This window comes from Astyanax mexicanus, chromosome 12 (genome assembly GCF_023375975.1).
Source record: "Astyanax mexicanus isolate ESR-SI-001 chromosome 12, AstMex3_surface, whole genome shotgun sequence".
Classification (NCBI taxonomy): Eukaryota; Metazoa; Chordata; class Actinopteri; order Characiformes; family Acestrorhamphidae; genus Astyanax; species Astyanax mexicanus.
In genome coordinates this window covers 1,280,549-1,305,369 of record NC_064419.1, presented here as the reverse complement: position 1 = coordinate 1,305,369, position 24,821 = coordinate 1,280,549, and the positions used below count along the sequence as shown (strand labels likewise).

At 38.1% G+C, this 24,821-nt stretch overlaps 2 protein-coding genes across 2 annotated transcripts in view; one reads left to right on the top strand and one right to left on the bottom strand.

The window, feature by feature from the left end:
* The first annotated feature begins 346 nt into the window (after window positions 1–346).
* anapc7 (anaphase promoting complex subunit 7) lies at window positions 347–8,537 on the top strand. The gene is made up of 11 exons (XM_007229100.4): window positions 347–565; window positions 1,383–1,569; window positions 2,366–2,485; window positions 2,570–2,681; window positions 3,347–3,500; window positions 3,608–3,750; window positions 4,104–4,221; window positions 5,158–5,354; window positions 5,752–5,976; window positions 6,654–6,804; window positions 7,530–8,537. The coding sequence occupies exons 1-11, from the start codon at window positions 465–467 to the stop codon at window positions 7,717–7,719; spliced, it is 1,698 nt and encodes a 565-aa protein (XP_007229162.1). The 5' UTR covers window positions 347–464; the 3' UTR covers window positions 7,720–8,537.
* A 944-nt stretch (window positions 8,538–9,481) lies between these two features.
* atp2a2a (ATPase sarcoplasmic/endoplasmic reticulum Ca2+ transporting 2a) overlaps window positions 9,482–24,821 on the bottom strand; it is a 35,537-nt gene continuing 20,197 nt past the window's right edge. Inside the window, exons 9-21 of the mRNA XM_022670582.2 lie at window positions 23,459–23,547; window positions 22,769–22,871; window positions 21,710–21,841; window positions 21,462–21,581; window positions 20,222–20,440; window positions 18,666–19,001; window positions 17,501–17,721; window positions 16,518–16,720; window positions 15,857–15,942; window positions 15,488–15,621; window positions 14,217–14,334; window positions 12,757–12,877; window positions 9,482–10,245 (exon numbers count right to left, since the gene is read on the bottom strand). Coding sequence (XP_022526303.1) covers window positions 10,232–10,245; window positions 12,757–12,877; window positions 14,217–14,334; window positions 15,488–15,621; window positions 15,857–15,942; window positions 16,518–16,720; window positions 17,501–17,721; window positions 18,666–19,001; window positions 20,222–20,440; window positions 21,462–21,581; window positions 21,710–21,841; window positions 22,769–22,871; window positions 23,459–23,547 — 1,896 coding nt within the window. The 3' untranslated portion in view covers window positions 9,482–10,231. The remainder of the gene's footprint in view (window positions 10,246–12,756; window positions 12,878–14,216; window positions 14,335–15,487; window positions 15,622–15,856; window positions 15,943–16,517; window positions 16,721–17,500; window positions 17,722–18,665; window positions 19,002–20,221; window positions 20,441–21,461; window positions 21,582–21,709; window positions 21,842–22,768; window positions 22,872–23,458; window positions 23,548–24,821) is intronic.

Here is a 24,821-nt window from a genome sequence, read left to right as displayed (position 1 = left end):
TGATTTAAAAACTGATTAAAAACCACCACGGTTATTCCACCAAATATTGATTTCTGAACTCTTAAAACTTTATGAATATGAACTTGTTTTCTTTGCATTATTTTTTTTATGTCCGCAAATAAATGCTCTAAATTACAATATTTTTACTGATTCAGAAACGGAAGTGAAGGGGTCTCAATGTATCATTATTATTATTATTATTATTATTATTATTATTATTATTAATAATAATATTATAAACACGTGCAATAAGCTATGAGCTACATGTAAATAAATAATGTAAGTTATATTAAACACTGGGCTACCAGACTGTGGGGACTTTTATTTTGAAATGTAACTGCGCAACACTTCCCTTCCATTTTGAAATTGTCGCTTTTGATCTGCGTTGTGTTTCTCAGCGCTGCGGATTAAACTCTGATTATTTCTGATCAGTTTTATCAGTTTTATCAGTTAATCAGCTGAAGATGAGTGTTATTGATTATGTTCGGGACATGGCGGCCGCCGGCCTTTACTCTAATGTCCGGATCCTGAGCAGCCTTCTGCTGACCATGAGCTCCAACAACCCGTGAGTACAAATACCCAAATACCTAAATAATATTAATATCACCTTAATCTAACTAACTAACTAACTAAATAAATAACTAATTAACTAACTATACTAAATAAATAACTAACCTGCTGCTGACCATGAGCGCCAACAACCCGTGAGTACAAATACCCAAATATCTATCTAAATTACAAAATAACTCAATAACTAAATACATAAATACCTACATAACTAAGTATATAACTAACTAACTAACTAACTAACCTGCTGCTGACCATGAGCTCCAACATCCCGTGAGTACAAATTACCAAATACCTCAATAAATAACTAAATACTTAAATAACTAAATTAAATACCTAAATATCTGCTGACCATGAGCTCCAACAACCCGAAAGTCTGAACTTACCTTAAACTAAATAACTAACTACATAACTAACTAACTAACTAACTACATAACCCATGGGTGTTACCTCACCTCAACCTAAATAACTAACTAAATACATACCTAAATAACCAGATACCCGAATACTAATCTACCTGTTCATCACCTGTTATGTAGTACACCAGTGACGACTTTCTTCTTCAGGACATTTTAAACTGTTGTTCTGACTATGTCTGATATTTGTGTGATGGTTCTTAATTTGTGTTTCTTCATCTTCTCTCAGCTTCATAGTTGGTAGTTTTTCACCCATATAGACAATCTCTGTTTTGTGTTTGAAACTGAATGTAGATATTCAGGTATCAGAACACGGTTCTGTTTTCTGAACTGTATCAGATCTAGATGTAAATATCTGTAAATGTAATATAATAAAATGTAATGTTCTTGTTCCTACAGGGAGCTCTTTTCTCCGGCTCAGAAGTATCAGCTGCTGGTGTATCACGCTGATTCCATCTTCCATGATAAGGAGTACAGAAACGCAGCCTGCAAATACAACATGGCCCTGCAGCAGAAGAAAGTGCTGAGCAAAGCCTCTAAAGTGAGACCGTCCAGCAGCGGCGGCTCGTCCTCCGTACAGACTCAGGTCAGACCTCAGCTCCCGTAGTGATGTAATGATACACTGCTTTATTTAACATACTGAGACTTTTTTATATTGAGTATCTGATAAAATTAAGGAAAAGGACATTTTTGGTTTCAAAATTCTATACCAAAAGGCCACCAAACTAAATGTCTGATGCTTGTATGTGTGTGATGTACCCGTCTACTCTTGCCTGATTGGTTAGATCCAATGTGGCCGCTATTGCTCATTTGAATAAAGTTGATCTCTATGAAAAGTGAAAATGAACCTGATGTAAGAATATAAAAAAAAAATAAAAAAAAGAAAAGTACAGTTAAAAAAAGGAGGCTTTAATGGAAAAAAAATATTTTATAGATTATGATATACACCTAAAAATGAAAATATAGAACTGACAAAGTGTGTCCATTATTTTTTGTAAAAAAAAAAAAAAAAAAAAAAAGTACTCCGGTGCTCCTGTTTCAGGCTGTTTTAGTTCAGTGGAGGAGTGGGCGAGGAAGAAAGGTAGCATTTTCAGCTTTTATTTATGAGTATATTCATTCCATGCAAATGCCTTGCCTCTGATTGGCTAACAAGGCCATGAATCCTTAGTTACAGGTTGATGTCAGTCCGGGGGCTTTTCCCAATTCACTTGTTTTTCTATTTGTTTGTTTTTTTTTAATCGGTTAATGCAGACAATAAGAGTAGAAGAACAGTTTCATGTTTAACTCAGTGACCTACTGTATTTTAAAAAAGATCAATTACTACGTGCTTTCTAGTGAAATTAAATCTTTAAGTATTTAATGTGTTTATTAATATTTTACAGAATTTGCCCTCAGAGATTGAGGTGAAGTATAAGATAGCGGAGTGCTACACCATTCTGAAGCTGGATAAAGACGCTATCTCCGTGCTGGATGGGATTCCCTCCAGGCAGAGAACCCCCAAGGTGTCTTCTCTTTCTATTGATCTCTGATTGGTTGTTTTTTTGTGAGAGTGATTTCTATTTGTATATTTAATCTGATCCCAACAGATTAACATGATGCTGGCGAATCTGTACCGGAAGGCGGGTCAGGAGCGCTCAGCTGTTACGAGCTACAAGGAGGTTCTGCGTCAGTGTCCTCTCGCTCTCGATGCCATTATTGGTGAGTAATATTGCTAATAAAATATTAACACTAATTTATACAAATTTAAGCCAAAAAAATGGATTGATTTTGAGAAATGTTACTAAGAAAAGTTTGCGTCTCTGTGCTTCTCTCTCTGCTTCTTTCTTTGTCTCTCTGTTCATCTTTATTTGTGTCTCTCTTTGCGTCTCTCTGTTTGTCTCTCTCTTTTCGTCTCTCTCTTCATCTTCCTTTGCTTCTCTCTGTGTTCCTGTCTCTGTGCTTCTGTTTGTCTCTCTGTTCGTCTCTCTGTTCGTCATTATTTGCGTCTTTCTGTTTGTCTCTGTGCGTCTCTCTGTTTGTCTCTGTGCGTCTCTCTGTTTGTCTCTGTGCGTCTTTCTGTTTGTCTCTGTGCATCTCTCTGTTTGTCTCTATGCTTCACTCTGTTTTTCTCTGTGTGTCTCTCTGTTTGTCTCTGTGCGTCTCTCTGTTTGTCTCTATGCGTCTCTCTGTTTGTCTCTATGCTTCACTCTGTTTGTCTCTGTGCGTCTCTCTGTTTGTCTCTGTGCGTCTCTCTGTTTGTCTCTCATTATTTGCATCTTTCTGTGTGACTCTGTTAATCTGTTCGTCTTTCTTTGTGTCTCTATGTGCGTCTCTCTCTGTTTGTCTCTCTCTGTGCGTCTCTGTGCTTGTCTCTGTGTTTGCAGGGCTGCTGTCTCTCTCTGTGAAGGGAGCTGAGGTGGCCTCTATGACCATGGACGTGATTCAGAGCATCCCTAATCTGGATTGGCTCTCAGTCTGGATTAAAGCGTACGCCTTTATCCACGGAGGAGACAATCACAGAGCTATCAATACAATCTGGTGAGACTTTTACTCTGTAAATCTTTAATATTATTATGTATATTTTTTCTTTTTTAACATAGTTTTAAATGTACTAATGATTTAATGTCGTTATTTTTGCTCTTTAGCTCTCTGGAGAAGAAATCTCTGCTCAGGGATAATGTGGATCTGTTGGTGAGCCTCGCGGATGTTTATTTCAGAGCCGGCGACACCAAGAACGCCATCCTGAAATTTGAGCAGGCGCAGATGCTTGACCCCTATCTGATTAAAGGTACTCAGATTTATGTTTTCCTGCTGGAGGGGTCTGTTGTAGCTGCTTACAGAAAACTGTAAAATAGTCCAAAACGATCGAATGCAATCCTATACATCACTTTTCTGTTTTTTATTGTTTTTATTGCTTTTAGGATGAGTTTCAATACAATTTTCAATGGGACTTTTATTATGAAGCCCATAATGGCGGATCAGCCGTAATTGCTGATGGCTAACTTTCAATGCTAACTGTTTACAGAGCTGAATTTTTAAGCACAGAATGAAATTACTGTGCTGATTAGATAAAGTAAGTTCTGCTGTTTTTTTATATGATATGATTATGATGTGTAATTTCTATATTGCGCTGTTTGTTAGGAATGGATGTGTACGGCTACCTTATGGCTCGAGAGGGCCACCTAGAGGATGTGGAGGTTCTGGGAGGTCGACTCTTCAACATTTCTGATCAGCACGCTGAACCGTGGGTAATCTCGGGGTGAGTGAGATTAAATGTTCTTCACAAATATGATATGATATAATTTTGATATTGATACAAACAAAAGGAAATGAAAAATTTAGGCTTCTTAAAAGTCGACTTAAAGCCTTATTAAAGATATTAAATATAGATATATTAAAGATATTTGTTTTTTTAACATTAATAGCTCAAATATGTTGCTCTGTAATTAATAGTAATATATACCAGCCCTGCTTAAAATGCTTAATATAGTAACATAATTTAGATATTTCACAAGTCTAAATAAAATAAAATGGTCAAAATTAAATACAAAAAATGGATGTTCTTCATTATATTTAGTTAAATCTTTTAATAAAAAGTCTGGCCTGGCCTGAGGACCAAAGACGTTTTTAAAGAGTAACTCAACCCTCTGATTTGAGCTGACTGGGAAGGGCACTGAGTGATGTATGGGTTTAGGGGCGGGGCAGGACACAGAGCTGATTGGTTGAGCTGCAGCAGCAACAGCAAGCAGTCCATGTTAAAACAAGCCATGTGGGTTAAACCGCTAGCTGATAGCACCCTGGGTTACGTTGAGGTTAGCGGCTAATGCTAATGCTGCTGCACCCAGCCTTAGTGCTGGAGAAACTTCACTGAAAATTCACCCTTAAACAAAATACTGGAAATCTAAGCTTACTGTAAATAAATGAAAGAGCTTTATTCATCCAAATAAACAGTTTTCAGGAGAGAAATCTGTGTAGATTAACATCAAGCTCTCTTAAAAAATGTTTAAGAATTATAGTTTTGTTTACTTGGGCGCTTCCCCAGCTTCCCCATTAGAAGGGACTAGTGTCACTTAATGCGCCTTATCGTCCGTAAAATACGATAATTTAAATTCCTACGTGTTTTCCTTGTTTTAAAAACTCTTCAGGCATTAAGTTCAGTTTTATATTCCTCACAGTTTCCTCTCTTCTCCTCCAGGTGTCACAGTTTCTACAGTAAGCGTTATTCTCGAGCTCTGTATCTCGGGGCCAAGGCCATCCAGCTGAACAGTAACAGTGTGCAGGCGCTCCTCCTGAAGGGGGCAGCACTGAGGAACATGGGTCGAGTTCAGGAAGCTATCATACACTTCAGAGAGGCCATGAGACTCGCCCCCTGCCGACTGGACTGTTATGAAGGTTAGAGAGATGTACACTGTTAAATTACACTGACTATTTTAAAGATCTCATTCCATCATTTTAAATTAATTTTAAAATGTCTTTTTTGTGAAAAAAAGTGCTCCGGTGTTTCTGTATAGCCCTGCTTTAGTTCACTGAATTAGTGGTCTCTGAAAAAAAGACAGGATTTCGGCTCTTGCTCATGAATATTCTGAGGATTTTCTTTTACTGGATACTGCAGACAATGGAGGCTGAGAAACAGCATGTATATTTCATATTCAGCATGTATAAACAATCCGGAGAGACCTTTAGTATTTTAAAAGGAATAAGAAAGAATTGATTTTAGCAGAAGGAGACCTTTTTAAATACTCGTCTTCAGTGTTGTCCTATCTGCCGTAACTATCTGTTCTTATTAAAGGGCTTATTGACTGTTATCTGGCGTCTAACGGTATCCGGGAGGCGATGGGAATGGCCAACAACATCTACAAAACCCTCGGAGCCAACGCCCAAACTCTCACCATCCTGGCCACAGTGTGTCTGGAGGATCCCATGACCCAGGAGAAAGCCAAAACCCTGCTGGATAAAGCCCTCGCCCAGCGGCCCGATTACATCAAAGCTGTGGTGAAGAAAGCAGAACTCCTCAGTACGTAACTTTTCTATTTTACTCGGATAAAAAAAAAAACGTTTGTATGGTGAGAAACAGCAGCAGGAGCTCCTCAGATAAAGCGCTGTTCTCATTTTTTTTCTCCAGGTAGGACAGTGTTCGACTCCACAGAGCTGAGCTACCGTTGCTCCAGTGTATTAGCTTTTTATGCTAACTGGCTAATATTAGCTAGTTGTTAAAGCTAGTGCTTGGGTAGCAGTGAAGCACATAAGCTAAATAGGGGTGGAACAAAATATCAATATCACAATATATTGTATTATTTACTTTTGCGATAATTTATCAATACAGAGCGTCACATATCGATATGTTTATTGAAACAGTGGTATATTAATTTCACCCTTCTGAAACAGATTAACATCTTTTTCACATAGTTGTTTAACAAATGAGAAGCTACTCTCTGCATCAGTTAGGGTTAAATAGCTTGATGCCAGCTGATGTATATTAATCACCCATGCAGTAATTAATTATCCAACTTAAGGATCTTACCCATTTTGCTTTTTGTATGTCCAGTAAATGACTTTTTTTTGGACAGGCCGTATTTTTGATTGATCAATACTATGTGCCATTTATTTTCTATGACTTTTGATTTAGTTTAATTTGCAGCTTGTCTATAACAATTAATATCTAACCTGTCTCTATAATTGTGTGTTTTTCAGGTCGAGAACAGAAGTATGAAGAGGGAATAGCTCTGCTCCGGAACACGCTGGCCAATCAGAGCGACTGCATGCTCCATCGAATGCTGGGAGATTTTCTAGTAGCTGTTAATGATTATCAGGAGGCCATGGATCAGTACAGCATAGCGCTGAGGTAAATATATCCTCTTTAATTTGAGTTTCTTTGATTTTACCAAATTAAAAACCTCTGGAATATAATCAAGAGGAAGATGGATGATCACAAACCATCAAACCATCAAACTGAACTGCTTGAATTTTTACACCAGGAGTAAAGCAGCATAAAGTTATCCAAAAGCAGTGTGTAAGACTGGTGGAGGAGAACATGATACCAACATGCATGAAAAAAAAACTGTGATTAAAAAAAACAGGGTTATTCCACCAAATATTGATTATTTCTGAACTCTTAAAACTTTATGAATATGAACTTGTTGTTTTCTTTGTATTATTTGAGGTCTGAAAGCTCTGCGTCTTTTTTGTTATTTCAGTCATTTCTCATTTTCTGTAAATAAATGCTCTAAATGAGAATATTTTTATTTGGAATTTGGGAGAAATGTTGTCTGTAGTTTTACTGCTCTTTAATACCTGACTTCTAGAATTCATACATAAGGAGCACCGGATTATAAAGTGTGCTGATGAATTTTGGGAAAATTAAAGGATTTTATGTGCATCATATAGTGAGAAAAATACTATAAATAAAAATAGAGATCTGACACACACAGAACTCTGCCTCTTCCTCTCTGCCCTCTGGTGGATGGTACAGTGCAAGCATTTCATAGTTCATAATTCATGGTTCATGATTTTTATTAGAGCATTGTAGCTAAAAATCATCATTAATGGTGTTCTGTTCTTCTCTCTCAGTCTGGATCCGAACGATCAGAAGTCTCTGGAAGGGATGCAGAAGATGGAGAAGGAGGAAAGCCCCACGGACGCCACGGTGGAGCTGGACGGGGACGATATGGAGGGCAGCGGGGAGGAGGGGGACCTGGAGGGCAGCGACAGCGAGGCGGCGCAGTGGGCTGATCAGGAGCAGTGGTTCGGCATGCAGTGACATCGTCCTGCTGCACCTCACAGTCTCTGAGGGCTGGATCTCTTATATCGTAATGCAGCGGAATTTTATATATATTCTATATTAACAGCCTGAACTGACCCTAGATCAGCACTGTGACTCTCGAGGAATTTCAGAGCCACTGTAGGAGAGTCCTGCCTACTGATTAAACAAATAAACAGCGCCTCCTGCTGGCTGGGAGATGTGGCCAAACGGCGCAAGCAGAGAGAAGTCCTGATAAACATCTGATCTGGAGTTTTAAAACTGAAAACCAGCCGGAATACGGACGATACAGCTATATCTTATAGAGAGAAGGGTTTGGGAAGAGTGCTGGCAACCACTATAGAAGAGAAGCACAGTGGAATCTCCTCTAGCTCTATGGTGTGTGAAGAGTGTATGTGCGCACAGTGCTGCCAATACTCTGGTGAACTACACACGTTTGAATTGCCCCTGATATGATGATGTTCTTCTTCTCTCTTTCTTTTGCCTGTGGTTTTTACTGAACTTCATTCATAACATGATCTTAACTAAGTAAGAGTCATTGTTCTCGGCCTTGTAAATCTCCAATAAGCTTTATAAGGACTTGATAGAGAATAACGGATAGATCTGTCTGAAAGGAGAAAAAAGAAAAAGCGTTTATTAACAGACAGCAGCAGATCCAGGCCAAATCTCCTGAGGTGCTCTTCCTGCTTCTTCTATTCTGTGGTTTTGCTTATTTTTTACTCTAATGTTTAAAACGTGTATGGTATTGTGAACTGTGAATAATACTATTTTTTTTGAATGTTAAAAAAATAAAATAAAAAAATCATGACGGATGCTTAGCTAAATTGCCTTAATGTTTTTTTATGCTTAAAATATTTAATGATGTAAATCTTAGTAACTTGTGAGGTGGAGAATTGTTCTTTTGAGAAAAAATTGATATGTGAAGATCGATTGGTTAGTATATCGGCTGTATCGATATTCCTCTGATTTAGCCAATCGGATTCAGGAGTTGTGTAAGGTTGGGAACCCTTTTCTTTAGCTCTATCCAGATTAGTTTAGTTTTTCTGTGAAAAATATTTCATTCTTCTACTCTTTAATGATAAAACTGCTACATCCAGACTTCATTTGAAAAAACAGGAGGACCAGTGAGTTTTTTTTTTTTTCTTGGCTTTTTTTTCTCGGTCACATGACATCACGTAGTTCAGTAGCTCCTCCATTTCCACTCGCTGTTGTCTTTTTTTAACGTGGATCTCCATGGAAACGCTATTACTATAACGCTAAAATAGTTATTTTGCTATTTTATTAAACGCGTGGAGACGAAACTCAGAGATGTGCGTCCAGACGGGACTAAAATTACCGGAGGAGCACGATTACAGTTCAGGGTTCAGAGAAAAACAGTAGATAATTCAGCCTGTAATTTTTTATTTCGGAGGACGTCTGAGAAAAACACGAACATGACCGTTTTGGACGGGAATAAAATCACCTTTAGGACCCACTGAGAAACTAATTCCAGGTAAATTCCTTTATGCAAATACAAGAGATGCTACTTTAAAGAATCTAAAATATATAAAATATATGAAATTATTTAGTATTTAAAAAAAAATTGTTATACAAATGAATGTTTTTCTACATATTTTGTTTTACGTTAATATGAATCAACAATGCAGAACATATATATATATATATATATATATATATATATAACTTATATAACTTCACTCAACTTTTGTTCAGTACAGTACACTGCAACAATAATGGAAAAAAAAAAAAAAACACCAACACACTCTTTTATTGTCCCTTTATTGACCGTAAGTCATTGTGATAATTACAATACTCAACACTGATTGGACAGTGTCTCGCCATCGCTCATCACTGAAACTCCTCTCAGCTGAAACTCTGATCTGCTCTAAAACTGGACGCACATCTTCCCACTGTGCCGAGAGATAACGCTCAGAATCGGCTGATTAAAAAAGAGAAATACATATTTATTGGTTTCCGAGGGAAATTCTAGTATTATATCTCTAAAAACGTCTTCTGACAAAAAATAGACAAAAAAAATGGTGCCTGGTAAACACTAATGCCATCTGCCATCTTTATCTCTATATATAAAATCTCTATTATATATATATATATCTATATATAAATTAAGTGTTGCTGTGCTATACAAAAAAGCTTATAATCTTCCCAGAACAAAATGTCTGAGTATCTTAAGGGGCATGCACCATGAAGAGCTCCTCATTTCCCTTCAGATTTTAACTTAATTCTATTAATCAATTAAAGTCTCTTTTAAAAACTTAAAAAACGAACAGTCTTTACCACTCACTCCAAATTAACAAACCTGTTTTTTTTCCAGTACCTTTTCTAAGCTAATTATTTATACACCTGTACTTTTATTTTGATTTTTATTTGATTTTTCTCTGTAGCACAGTTCATGGCATGCAGGTCTTGGATGATGTGGTACTGCTCAAATCACACTTTCTATAATCTATTAAAACCTTTTACAGCTTCCGCAAAGAGTTTCTGAGAGCCAGGCTCAAATCGCCCGAGCTGAGGAGAGAGAGAAAAGAAAGAGAGAAAGAAAGAACAATAAAAAGTAATGAGTGGAAGAAACAATCAATCAAACAAACAAAAAACAAAGGCAATGTAAATTAAATCTTATATCCTAAATCAATAATGTTTCAAAGCTGATTCAAAAAATGTATATCCCCCTATCACTAGTGATGCTTCAAGACCAGGAGGGTTAAGAAGACCAGCACACGCCTCCTCCGATACATGTGAAGTCAGACTCCGCCTCTTTTTGAACCTTTTTAATAAGTAGCATCACAGCGTGCTAATGCTCAGAGGAAAGCACAGTGACTCTGTTCTGATACAGCAGCTCACAGACGCAGCCTTGTGCTGATCCACATCACCCTAGGAGTGATGAGGGGAAGGAGAGAGAGCGCCATCTACTGTACTGTACCCACCCAGAGAGAGAGCAAGGACATTTATTGTGCTCTATCAGGGCTCTAGTAGCTGATGGCAAGCTGCATGACCGGGATTCGAACCAGCGATCTCCAGCTAGATCATAGTGGCAGAGCTTTAGACTGCTGGAGCACTCAATGTCTTTATATTAATGGACCATAATATCAAAACACACTAAATGACCAGGTTTACATCACTATAACTTCAATTACACACAAAATATTCAACAATCCATCAATCAGTGAGTGAGTTCTTCTGTACAGTAGTATTTATTAAGGAGGTGATGAAGTTACAGTCGTGTTTTTGTGTGTTATCATCGTCATTAATATTATTAATATTATTATTTTAAGCCCAGTTTTGAGTGAAGCATGCTCACCACAATCACCTGAAATCAGACATTCCTAATCAAGTGCAGCTCAGATTAAAAAAATAGGGAGGATCTGTTTCCAGCATGTGCTATATACACAGGCCTGCAACCAGCGGGGCCTTCTAATGGCACAAACTCCATTTCTAAAATTCAATTCTCACCTTTAAAACTCCATTAAAACTGAATACCGGATTTTCTCGCACTATAAGGCGCCGCTAAAATTCTTTAAATCTCCCAAAAATTGTTAGTGCGCTTTATAATATGAATTCTCTGCTGAAGTACAGCGTTATACAGGAACAAGGTGTAAGAGAAGTTTCTCCAGCACTAAGGCTGGAGCAGTATTAGCATTAGCCGCTAACCACACCAAGCACTAGCTCTTTCACCATTTAGAGGTGAGTATATTGTAGACCGTAGTCTCCATGTTTACTGTGTTAAGACAAGCTACGTAAGACGAACTTCTAGCTGATACAGTGGGCCTGGCTTACCGACACACTTGGGGTTAGCTGCTAATGCTAATGCTGCTGCTGCACCTAGCCTTAGTGGAAATCTGGAAATTTGGAAATTTAAGCTTACTGTAAATAAACGGAAACACTTTACTCACCCAAATAAACAGTTTTTTAGTAAAGAAATCTGTGTAGATTAACATCCAGCACTTGTTTAACTTTAAAAGAAAATGTTTTGTCTTAAGAATTACAGTTTTGTTTAGCTTTACAAGCTCACCTCCCAGCGGCGAGACCTGCTGAATTAGAAGGAAAACATGGCGACACCACTATTCCTTACTAGTGTAACATAATGTGCTTTATAATCCAGTGCGCCTTTTAGTGCGAAAAATACGGTAGGACCATTGTGCTGAGTTTATTCAACCTGGTACTAAGATAATTAATGCTGACTGGCACACAGTTAACACACACACACACACACATTAATGTTGTATGTGAATAAAAGCAGAAAGATAACATGCCGGGTGGGTTTTCTAAACTTTAAAAATGGTATAATATAGCCAGGGTTCAGGGTTAATACGACTTAAAATGAGGTAGCTGAACTCTCCCACAGCAGAGGCAGAAATAATTATTATTAATCATTTTTCATGTTTTTGATTTAAAGAATTACAACAATAAAAGTAAGAAAAATGGTCATAAATCATAAAATTAGTGTTTCGAATTGGGAACAGGGGGACGTACTACACACTGATGGTTATGGATTCAAAATGGGATTCCATAATAAAAGCCCCTGTGTAGGTGTCCCAATACTTTTGTCCATGTAAATATATAGTGTCTATTTTCTTACTTCTTATTAGATCATCTGACAAAGGAATTCAAGAGCAGCTGAGAACAAATTCACTCTCTTTATAAAAAAGAACAAACCATAGAAAAATGTCTTTAAGTGTGCTTTAAAATAAAATGATAAAAAATGGCAATCAATCAATCATCACTCATTTCACACCAAAAGTATAGATATTAAAATAAAAGACAGTACAGTTCGTGGAGGTTTGTGCAAACGCTGACTGGGTTAATGTGTTTCCTGGTTAATGGTGTTTCTGTTATTTTGGACGGGTGCTTGTTAGCGTCACTGCAGGTCTCAGATCAGTCAGGAGGGTCTCAGCAGCAGGCGGCTGATGTTAGTGTCTGTGCTGTAAAGCCACACCACCAGGGGGAGGGAGACGGCCACAAAGGGCCAGGAGACGCCCTGAGCTCCGCCTCCCCGCCGGGGCTCCGCCTCCAGGTCTTTACCCGGCTCCAGGTAGTTTCTCGCCACGAACTTCAGCAGCTCGTCCAGCAGGATGACGGGAAGAGAGATCTTCAGCACCATCAGCCACTGAGTGACGTTCAGAGGAGTGATCTGGAAGATGACCTGCAGGAAAAAAGAAAAAAGAGAGGCTTCAGTTTCTGAATCAGTTTCTCTGATTTTGCTATTTATAGGTTTATGTTTGAGTAAAATGATTAAAACGTCGTTTTATTCTATAAACTACAGACGACATTCATATTCATAAAGTTTTAAGAGTTCAGAAATCAATATTTTTTTAATCAGGCATCTTGGCATCATGTTCTTCTCCTCCACCAGTCTTACACACTGCTTTTGGATAACTTTATGCTGCTTTACTCCTGGTGCAAAAATTCAAGCAGTTCAGTTTTTCAGGTTTGATGGTTTGTGATCATCCATCTTCCTCTTGATTATTATATTCTAAAGGTTTTTAATTTGGTAAAATCAAAGTTTCTTTTTTTTCCAGAGCTGAATGTAATTGGTTCTTAAATCATTCTGTAAAGCACTTTAAATTCCCTCCATGTATAAATAGTGCAATACAAATAATCTTGCATTGCCTTAATACAATACAATATAATAAAATACAAAACAAGACAATTTTCTCTGGCTGAAATTCCATTTTTGGAGGAAGATGGTTTGAGCAGAAGAAGGGGGTGGATAAGAAGAAGTAGAGAGATTAGAGAGAGAGATCAGGCTGTTGGTTAATGTCCAAAAAAGGAAAGGCAGAATTCCTGAAAATAGGTCTTTCCTTTGTTAACTCCATAAATCCTACAGTACAACAGAGATCAGATGGAAATCCCAGGCTGGGTGGAGGATAAAACATTGAGAAAACTTTTTCCAGGACATTTTTCACCAGTAAAACACATATCGTTGCTGTCCAATAAAAAAAAAAAAAAGTATCTCCAAAACAGCAACTTTACATAAGAGAGAAAAAAAAAACTTATAAACTTTTTTTTTTTTTTTTTACTTTGACTTCCATTGAAAGTTTATTTCAGGTCATTGTGAAGTATTTCTATTGGTCTGTTCAAATGATGTAGTAAACTAAAAATCGACAAAAATGGAGATACTTGTTTTTTATTCAACAGCGACGATATTGAAAGCCTTCCAGTATAAATTGCTCTTATCAAAGTCCCTTTACATAAGAAACTTCCCAAAAATTAGTAATTAATTTCACTTCACTATCAGAATTCATCCAAATGTGAGAACATTTTTTTTTTTAATTTTCTTCATTAGAATTTCCTCATTTTCCTTTTTTGGTTCAATAAAAAGCTCCAAACAAGCCTTTTCTTTCCCTTTCTCTCTTCAGAAAGCTGCAGTAATTCCAGGACTCCTATAATATAAGATGAAGTCAAGCTGAAATCCTGTTCTTGGCTGCAGCTGGAGGATGAGCTGCCAGGCGTCCTGCTCTTTCTCCTCTCTGAGATCTTACCGGCAGCGGCTCCACGTACAGGATGAGGAAGTGCAGCGACATGGAGAGGCAGATCGCTCCCAGCAGCCAGACGTTCTCCCACGGGGGCATCCTCAGCAGAGACTGGTTCTCAGACAGGCTGGATACAGAGATACAGGAGCAGAGGGGTCATTATATATATATATATATATATACATGAACTTCTGTTCTTCTGTACCGACAGTGTAGAAATGCATGAGGATAAACTGTTTCTTACCAGAAGTGTCAACAGTATTGCAATAGTGATTAACCAAGTACAAATACTTTGTTTTAGCCGATAGTGTTAGTGCCGATAACACAGAGGAACCCTGAAGGTTCCAGTAACGCAGGGCGCTAACAGCTAGCGGTTCGTACCATGTAGCTTATTTTAACACAGTAAACACGCAGACTACAGTCTAAAATATACTCGCCTTTGAACGGCGAAAGAGATTGTGGTTAGCGGCTAATGCTAATACTGCTCCAGCCTTAGTGCTGGAGAAACTTCACTAAAAACTCACCCTTAAAACGCTGTACTTCTATATTTTACTGGAGTAATTAAAAAATTCAATGAGCATAAACTGGTGCATCTCAAAAAACTAGAATATCATTGAAAAGTGACTTTATTTATCACACACAGTTTTATCTATTTTAAGTGTACATTTCTTTTATTGTTAATTATTGATTATGGCTTACAGCCAATGAAAACCCAAAAATCAGTGTATCATCAGAAAATTATAAAATTATATAAGACCAGTTGGTGCTTTTGGCAGTGTGGGCAGTGTGCCAAGTCCTGCTGGAAAATGAAATCCACATCTATATACATATATAAATATATGGTATAAATATATGGTATATATAAATACCAGGAATTATTATGATTATGGATTTATTGGTGTCTGTTTCACAGAATTTCACAACCAATAATTTGATTACAGCGCCACCTTATGGCTTAACGAAGCATTAGCTTTAGTTAGTCTAATTGAATGGCAAGTATAAATTCTTCACGCCATGTATCGATAATGTATTGCAATCAAAAGTAATATGATATATTGCAAATATTGATAGTTGGTCCCACGCCAATCAGTCCAGTGATTATAACTTTGTAATGTGTTTATTTTTATTTTTATTAAATCCTCATAAAATTAAATAAAGTATGTCTTAAGGAAAATATACTGCAGCAGTGAGACAAAGCTAGAAAATCCTCTGAATCTAAAATATGAATAATATTCTATGTGCTGTATTTAATTCTGTATTTAACTCCCAGTGACACAGACCTGTTAAGAGCATTGCACATCTCGATGGTGACGAGTACAGACAGGGCCATGGTCATGGGGTACGGGGACTCGAACACGTGACACTCCAGATCCTGAAAGTCAGGATTATCAGGAGAACACTGCAGGAAGTGACTCTGAGAGAAAGAAAGAGAAAGAGAGAGAAGAGAAATCACACAGAGAGGAAATACCAGTTAAACTCAAATAAACAGAGCAGAATCCCCTCTCTCTCTCAGAGCTGAAGCTCAGATGGATGTACTGTGCTGTTCGTACAGCTGATCTAGGAAAACCGCCAGCGAGACGTCCTCCGCTCTAAACCCCGCAATCACTCGTCTCTCAGTCTCTCAGGACTCAGGACACGAGAGCACTTACCAGCTGGTAGAGGGTGATCTGAGGTCCGTCATCAGCCACAGTGAACCACCAGGCTGCAGCGCCCACTGTAGCAGCTCCCACGTAGCCTGAGAACACAGAACACACACCCTGCAGTTACCACCTACAATCCACAATCTACAATCACTGCCTCTCAATCCACACTACAGGAGGATCTATAAACCTCAGATTACTGACATTCTGCTCTTTAGATCATCATCAAGTGGAAGTCTACAAGACATCATGAGAAAATATATATGTTATTTTTTATCCCATGTTTACAAGGCCAAATACCTGACTCCGACACATGTGAAGTTATGCTCTGCCTCCCCGGCACTACCACTATGATTGGGATGTCTCTGGTTCGAATCCTGGTCATGCAGCTTGCCATCAGCTGGCGGAGCCCTGAGAGAGCACTGTTGTTCTTGCTCTCTCTTTTGCTCTTTCCCCTCATCACTCCTAGGGTGATGTGGATCAGCACAAGGCTGCGTCTGTGAGCTGATGTATCAGAAGCGAGTCTGACTGCACATGTGTCGGAGGAGGCGTGTGCTAGTCTTCTTAACCATCACTAGTGATAGGGGGATACACAGCTGGAACAATTGGCCAGATAAACTGATTTTAGTTTTTGCTAGCAGTATGTCTATGCACAGTTATAGTGACTCACAGCCAATGGCCAGGTATCGGAAAAACAGCCATCCGGAGATGAGGGGCTCCTTGGCATTGCGGGGGGGTTTATTCATGATATCCAGGTCGGGGGGGTTGAAGCCCAGGGCGGTGGCGGGCAGACCGTCCGTCACGAGGTTAACCCACAGCAGCTGAACCGGGATCAGAGCTTCAGGAAAACCCAGTGCTGCCGTCAGGAAGATGCTGGAGTTTGGAGGAGAAAAATAGCAATTCAATAATTATTATGATGTATTGTCAGTGGAATCAATTAAAGCACATTTACTTGAAAGCAAAATAAACAACATTCAACCTTTAACCAAGGTGTATGTTCTGTACAAAACATGTGCATGAAGTTTGTTTCACAAAATCACTCTAACATAAAGAAAGAGATCTCAGCAGCTCTATTCTCGCCAGTTTCAATCCCTTTCAGAATGCACCCTTTAAGAGCTCTGTCACTTTTATGCAAATAAGCTTTTGCATGCCACACCTGCCACATGTATATGCTGAGCGTTTACCACACCTTACTGTTTGCTTTGGATAAATGACAAAACAAATAAGCTAGTTTGTTCTTAACTGCAATAGATTGCAACGGACAGTAGCTATAGATCCCTCAGACAGAAGAAGTCTGTTGGCTAATACTAATGCTATGTGCTGTCTGAGGTTCTCAACCAGCGGACCAGAAAAGTGGATTCTTAACTGTTCTAGTGGGCGGGGCTCTGGTGGCTGTTGACGGTCTTCGACTCCTTATTAAACCCAAAAAGCACAGAATTGGAAAAAGAAAAAAAATGGCGAGCTAAGAGAGAGTGTGACAAAGTCCCGGCCAAGTCTAAAATCACCAGATTCACCAGAGAGATCACTAAATCCCCAAAACGTACGGACTGTCACTTTAATAAAACATGTTCAGAAGGTATAGTTCAGTGAAGGTAAAGGTTAATATATCTAAACACAGCCTGACACAGATTGATTCTCATCAGAGACACTGACCAGACGACCTCTCCCACGTTGGAGGAGATGAGGTAGCGGATGAACTGCTTCATGTTGTTGTAAATGGCGCGTCCTTCCTCTACAGCGGCCACGATGGAGGAAAAGTTGTCGTCAGCGAGGACCATTTCCGAGGCTGTCTTGGCCACAGCAGTGCCAGAGCCCATGGCGATGCCAATTTCTGCCTTTTTCAGGGCAGGGGCATCGTTCACCCCATCCCCCGTCTGAGGAGAGGGAGAGAGAGAGAGAGAGACATCTGCTAATTTAGGAGTATTGCATTTTTCTCACTGTAAGGAGCACCAGACTATAAGGCGCAGTATGAGACACTAGTAAGGAACAGGGGTGTCGCCATTTTTCCCTTCTAATTCAGTAATACAGTCCGATAATACTTACCCATGAACAGCAATAGAGTTAGCGCTTAGCCTAGTTTAGTAGCTAATGCTAATACTGCTCCAGCAGTGCTAGCCGGGGTTAACAGCAAGCTACAGGCCGATAATACATAAGGCGCACTGGATTATAAGAACAAAATAAAGGATTTTAAGTGGTTCTTATAGTCCTAAAAACAGTATTTTATTCTCTTAAGTAACACAAATGCAGATCAAGTATCAAAGAATATTATATATTATGTAACACAGCACAAAATTATGTTTTTAAAAATAATTTTTAATACACTTAAATTATCTTATAAGTGTTCTACTTTGCATATTAATGTATTGACACAGTGTACACTTTAATGACACTGGAAATAAAAAAATATGCAGTATTTCACTATATATAAATTATATATATTTCACTATATATATTTTTCTATCAACTTAACATATAATTTAAAGCTTATTGCAAAAAAATACATTTTATGGGAATACAGAGAATGTGTATTTAATGTGTATTTTCTTAAAGTATCTTAAATAGAAACTGTACTTTACTATTTTTTTTACCTAATTGAACATACTTTTAACGAATATGCAGGTGTCCCAATACTTTTGTCCATATAGTGTATTAAATTTTAAAGCAATTAATTCTGACTGCATCCTGCAGAAACTGTAGTTTTAAATGATGTGTTTTTACAAACATAGTAAACAAAGTAAAACTATCCTAACAGGCCTTTAAAGCTCAGGAAGTTTCTACATGTGTGATGGGGCTGTGTGGGCGGGTTTAAGGCCGTTACCATGGCAGTGATCTCATCAAAGCCCTGCAGAAACTCCACGATCTTGGACTTGTGCGAGGGCTCGACTCGCGCGAAGCAGCGGGCGTTGGTGACGGCCTCGCGCTGGCTGTGGGGGGAGAGGTCGTCGAACTCGCGGCCGGTGAAGGCCATGCGGTGGACGTCGTCCTCCTCGGAGAAGATACCGATGCGTCTGCAGATCGCCACGGCCGTACCCTTATTATCCCCCGTGATCATGATGACCCGGATACCCGCCTGCCGACACAGCTTGATGGAGGCGGCCACTTCGGTCCTGGGCGGGTCCAACATGCCCACGCAGCCCACGAAGGTCAGGTCAGACTGGAACGAGCAGAGAGGAGAAAAGAGTCAAAATATTGTAAATATTAAAATATTAAAATATCAGAGCAGCCTGATCTGAGATCACTGGTAAAGCATACACATGTACATGTTAAAATCTCTGTGTTAAAATTACAGTGTTTTATTTTTATTTCTACATAAAAAAAAACTACTTTACTCTTTACTCAGTATAGCTGTAATATAATGCTTTATTGTGCGCAATATTCAATTCCAATGTGTACTGTGTGAATCTCTTTATCACCAGACATTACTATTTATTTGTTACTTATTCACTAACCTTATAATGCAATAATACTGGTCACAACCTACCATAATCATATCTCCTCTGACTGTGTTTTAGCTGCACTAGATGTATAAATTTTTCTTTATTATATTTTTAGTATTTTTACATTTTTTCTGTAATCTTCTGTATATATAGATATATTATTATTTGTTCATACATTTTCCTGGCCTGTTTTTCCGTCCTTTCCTCTGCGCTGCTGTAACATTGCAAATTTCCCCATTGTGGAATTAAAAAGGATTATCTTAAAATCACAGCGTTAATTTTTTGACGCCCTGGGTTTTACCCTAACCCATTTCTCACAGTTCAACGTTCCAAGGCGTACTCTGTCTCTGAAGCTTGCCTTTTCATTTTGCTTCGCTCCCAAAATGGTCTGCTGCCAACATTATGCTTTGTTTGGGGTTATGGGATTATTATATTGTTTGTGGGTGTTTTAAAAGTGTGTGTTGGTGTTTATATGCTCGTTTAGATCAGAGAGAGTGTTTCTCACTCTCTTGGTGTTGGGTTGCAAGTTGGATAAGAGTCTGCACTGAAGAGTTGCTGTATTGGGACAGAATTACTGCTCAATAAGTAATTTATTCAGTGTAGCTAACATTTTATAATCTCTTTCAGGAAAAAAGTAACAGGGTGTAAGTTAACACAAGGAGGAGAACAAAATAATTAAATTAACATTTTGAAAGTTGTTCCACTTGTGTATTAACTCTAATCAGGGTTACATAGATAATATATGACTCTTTACGGGGTTGAATTTTACTGTGTAAATCTTATGCTTTACCCTACACAGTAAAATCGCAAGTGTTAAAGCTTTAAAATGGGCACTTATAAAGACTGTGAACATCTTTTCTATATAATATATATATATATATATATATATATATATATATATAATAATGCAATACTTTAATATTTCCCTGAGTAATACCTCATAATCCTGGAAGCGCGCGGTGTCGCTAAGAACCATTTCCTCTTTTTTGAGTGGGCTGTCGCGAGTGGCGAGAGCGAGACATCGCAGGGTGTCCCGTCCTGTCCCGTAATCCCTGATAACAGCCATGATCTTCTCCTTAATGCCGCTGGACATGGGCACCCGAGTGCCACCCACACGTACGTATGTACACCTGTCAATCACTCCCTCTGGAGCTCCCTGCAAAACACACACAGTCACAGTTAGAGGGGTTTTAAAGCAACAACTGTATGACGCATATTTAAATTGGCAGTCCTTAAGATGTCTGGTAGGTCCTTGGACTATTTTGTGAAGGAGCAATTGAAGAACTATATTATTACACATACCTGCGCAAAACAGAGATAGATGTTGTATTGGTTTATTTGTATCACTTATTCTCCACTATTCTTAAAATAAAAATAATTAACCAAAGAAAAGAAAGGCAAACTCAGTCTTTATCTGCTTATTCACATGTTTTAAAACCAAAGAAACAGGATTAGAACTGAAGCTGGCAAGATAAGAAGAGACTGGGCCACAATGCAGCTGAAATATGTGGCTCTTTAATGATAAAATGCTTAAAAATGAGATGCATATATTAACAGCATTTAGATACTTTACCTTATTTTAATAAGAAATGACTTAGTAAAGTACAAATAAAATAATAAAGACTGGATGTTCATGTAATTTTATGTTTTTAGCCTATTTTTTATTAATAGGTAACAAAAAAACCCTGATTTTAGCTGACCTCACAATAATAACAGTACTTTTTTTATTAATATTTGTCTGACCTGCCACGTTTTGCCTGTATCTGCACAAACCCATTTGTGCTCTGAATCAGCCACAAATCAATTCACAGTACGATTATCTTTTAGGCTCTAGTTTTTGTGAAATATTTAGTGTTTGGATTATATGTCCAAGGCACTGCACTTGCATTTCACGCATTTCACGCTTTTCAGCAGCAGCAGCAGCAGCAGCAGCAGCAGCAGCAGCAGCAGCAGCAGAGAGAGATGCTTCTTCTTTCCCATATTGCTTGAAACCTGTGGCCTGCTTAATAATGAGTATTAACTGGATTTATACTTAACGGGTCATGACTTGACATTATACTGACTGTCATTTCTGAGAAAAATATATAACTTGCACAATAATTTGGAACACTGTGCAAATGATTTGTGTATATAATTGAATGAGGTGTGAGATCCTGATCCACAGAGCTTCTCTTTACCTTCACAAACATCTTGCAGGAAGAGGACTTGCTCTTGCTGGGGCTGCAGTACACGGACATGGACTTCCTGTCCCGCGAGAACTCCAGGGTGAACTCCTTCTTCATCAGCTGCTTGATCACCTGATACACACACACACACACACACACGTTTACACTAAGCTGCAGGAACCAATCACAGAGCAGTATATAACTGAAATCTTGCTGTGTAATGTGTGTGTGTATAATGTGGAGTTGCTGGGGGTGTTTACAGAGTTACAGGCGTTGGCTCTCTCAATCCTGGAAAGACTCCGGACATCCGTATCAAACACGTTCATCTTCTCCACCAGACAGGTCAGAGCCGTCTCCGTCGCCTCGCCCACCTTCTCATACACACCTTTAGACTACACACACACACACACACAAAATATACACACACACACAAATACATACACACATATAAATACATATAAGCACCCCAGTTTACTGTATCCTATAATCAATGTTATTTGCAGCTTCTATTTTTTCTCTATAGATTATTTTTTGCTTGTTAACATCATCTACTGCACTGTCTGTCTGTCTTTCTGTCTGTCTGTCTGTCTGTCGCCATCTGTGTCTCCATCTATAGGTATATCTGCCTGTCTGTCAGTCTATAGATGCATCTGTCTGTCTTTCTCTCTCTGTCTGACTGATCTGCCTGTATAGATCCCATCATCTGTGTCTGTCTACAGATGTCTATCTGTCTACAGATCTTTCTGTCTGTCGACATGTCTCTCTGTCTATTTCTGTGATTTCTGTGTTTGTCTGGCCATTTCTCTGTCTGCCTATTGATCTGGCTGTCTGTCAATCAATCTATTAATCTGTCTGTCCGTCTATAAATCTGTCTGTCTCTCCATAGATCCATCTTTCTGTCAATCTATAAATCTGTGTGTCTGTCTATAGATCTTTCTGTATGTCTGTCAGTCCTACTATAAATGTATCTGTCTGTCCTTCCATCCGTCTATAGATCTGTCCGTCTGTCTATAAATCTGTCTGTTCGTCCACCTATAAATCTGTCTGTGTCTCTCTGTCCATCTATAAATATATATCTGTCTGTCTATTCGTCTATAAATCTGGTAATCTGTCTGTCTATAAATCTGTCTGTGTGTCTGTCAGCCGGTCTATAAATCTACCTGTTTGTCCATCTATAAATCTGTCCGTCTCTAGATCTGTCTGTCTGTCTCAATTTTATTTCTATAGTATAAACGTCTCTAAAAGCATTAAGTTAATGTAATTTAGTGCTCAGCAGTAACAGATTGTTTGGGTGGGTCTCAGCAGGTCTGGTTCAGCACCTCGTTATAGTCCAGAGAGGAGTCGTTACACAGAGAACAGATGGTGGCCAACTCCACCAGAGCATCATATCCAGAGCACTTCACCGGACGGTTATCCAGGTACCTGCAGGGGGACGCAGCGGCGCGTACAGTCATTACTGATCATCATGTTATTATATCATCATTATACCTGAAATAATTCTCACTTAATATTGAATAATCCGTTTTACAAGACAAACCATTAAAAAGACCAAAAATGTGAGAAATGAAACCTTAAAAAAGACTTAAAATAAACAGCAAGAAGTTAATCATTTTGTAATATTATTTCATTAATAAAGTTAAAGACATGCAGTAAAATAAGATGGGGAGGAGAATATATAAACAAGAACTAGAAGTGAGAGAGAAGAAAACCACAAACAGCCAAAGAGCCAAAAACATGATAATTTCCACTTGTAATCTGGTAAAATTACACATTAATTCTAGAAGATTACACTGATTAAAAATATCTAAAATAAATCAAGAAAAACATCATAAACACATCTCTCATGTAGTCAACTGTTATTGTGGCCTTTTATGCTGCATTTACATGTTCCTTTAGTAAAGAGAAGCTTAATACAACTTTAAAAGAAATGTTTTTTTTTTTAAAGCCAGATTCTTAATAGTTTTACTTAAATTAAGGAACTGAGTATGGAGGTATATTGAGACACTCACACGTCTCCTTCAGGTGCGTATGTGGATCCGGAGATGGTGAACTCAGTCAGAGAGCAGCTCTCACCCTCCGCTTTCTCCAAAATAAACATCTGGGAAAAGAAAACAAAGAGACACTAATACATTAATATATTGATTAATGCTTTATCACATCAAATTGAAGATTTAGGAGATCAACAGATAAAAACTGTCAGGAACTTTAATCTCTGGTGCTCTTCAGTTCTGCACTTTATTCAGATTGCTCTCTTTCTCCAGTTCTTTTGTTTAGTGGGATTACTCAGGGATTAATTCATTGAATTTGAAGGTAATTTAGGGTTGCCAGGTCCAGCAAAAATATCAAGGCCCAAAGTCTGTTTAAAAGGTTGTCACAGATGTTTGAATCAAACTGAATGTAAACGGAACAAGTACTAGCATAATTAACTTAAAAGTGTACTAAACTCAATACCTCTGTTAATCGTACTTATTTTTTAATATTAAAGTCTAATTTATACTATTTTTGAAACCTTTTTCTTTTAAGGGCATTGCATTATTAGTATTACTATTTTTCATCAACTTTATCATCTAAATTATTGTATTTTAGAGTCCTTTTTAATGTAAGAATTTAGCTTTAGAATAATTTCTGGAACTTGGAAAAAAAGCATTTGCTATGATCAGTGTAAATGAAATCCATACTCATTATTATAATCAGGATTATTAAAAAAAAGACGTGATATCCAACCCATATCTCTCTAAATCTTTAAACAAGCCCAATTTCTGGGGAAAAACTGTGAACCTGGCAACCCTGTCCTGTACACTCTTCTCTGAGTCTATTGTCTGAGACAGTGACAGCAGATGACAGTGAGGTGATGGTAACTTGACGACTGTATGAACAGATCAGCATTTTCAGTAATAAGAGTCAGCAGTCAGCGTTTCACAGCTAAACCTCATTAGACAATAAAGCAAGAGCTCCGTAAAATTAGCTCAGTACAGCTTGCACTGTTTTCTGTGTCAAATAAAGCCGTAATTAAAACAGTTTTAGGATCATTTTTGCACGTTTGTGTGGATAAAGAAGACAGAGTTTCTCAATAAATGTAATTTTTTATACTTTTATGCATTAATGTATTTTTTCTCTAAGCTTATGCTTATAGAATTAAAAAAAAAAATACAATTTAGTGAAGTGTAGTTTATGTTTATGTTCTACCTAAACATTTTAACAGCATCAGAAAAAATGTATAGCTATTTTACAACACAAGAATGATGTCACACTTGGAATGCACTCAGTGCATCACGACATCATTGTTACCATAGGCAGCCTATCGTGATATTGCATTGTGAGATTTCCGGCTCTAGTGGACACTCCTAAAGTTACTGCTCATAACTCCACGTG

Excerpts from the sequence above, each read along its gene's own strand:
- anapc7 (XM_007229100.4), top strand. The coding sequence starts at position 465 with ATGAGTGTTATTGATTATGTTCGGGACATGGCGGCCGCCGGCCTTTAC. Across the intron at positions 1,570-2,365 it reads CGTCCTCCGTACAGACTCAG|AATTTGCCCTCAGAGATTGA; the intron begins GTCAGACCTCAG and ends AATATTTTACAG. Across the intron at positions 3,751-4,103 it reads TGACCCCTATCTGATTAAAG|GAATGGATGTGTACGGCTAC; the intron begins GTACTCAGATTT and ends GCTGTTTGTTAG.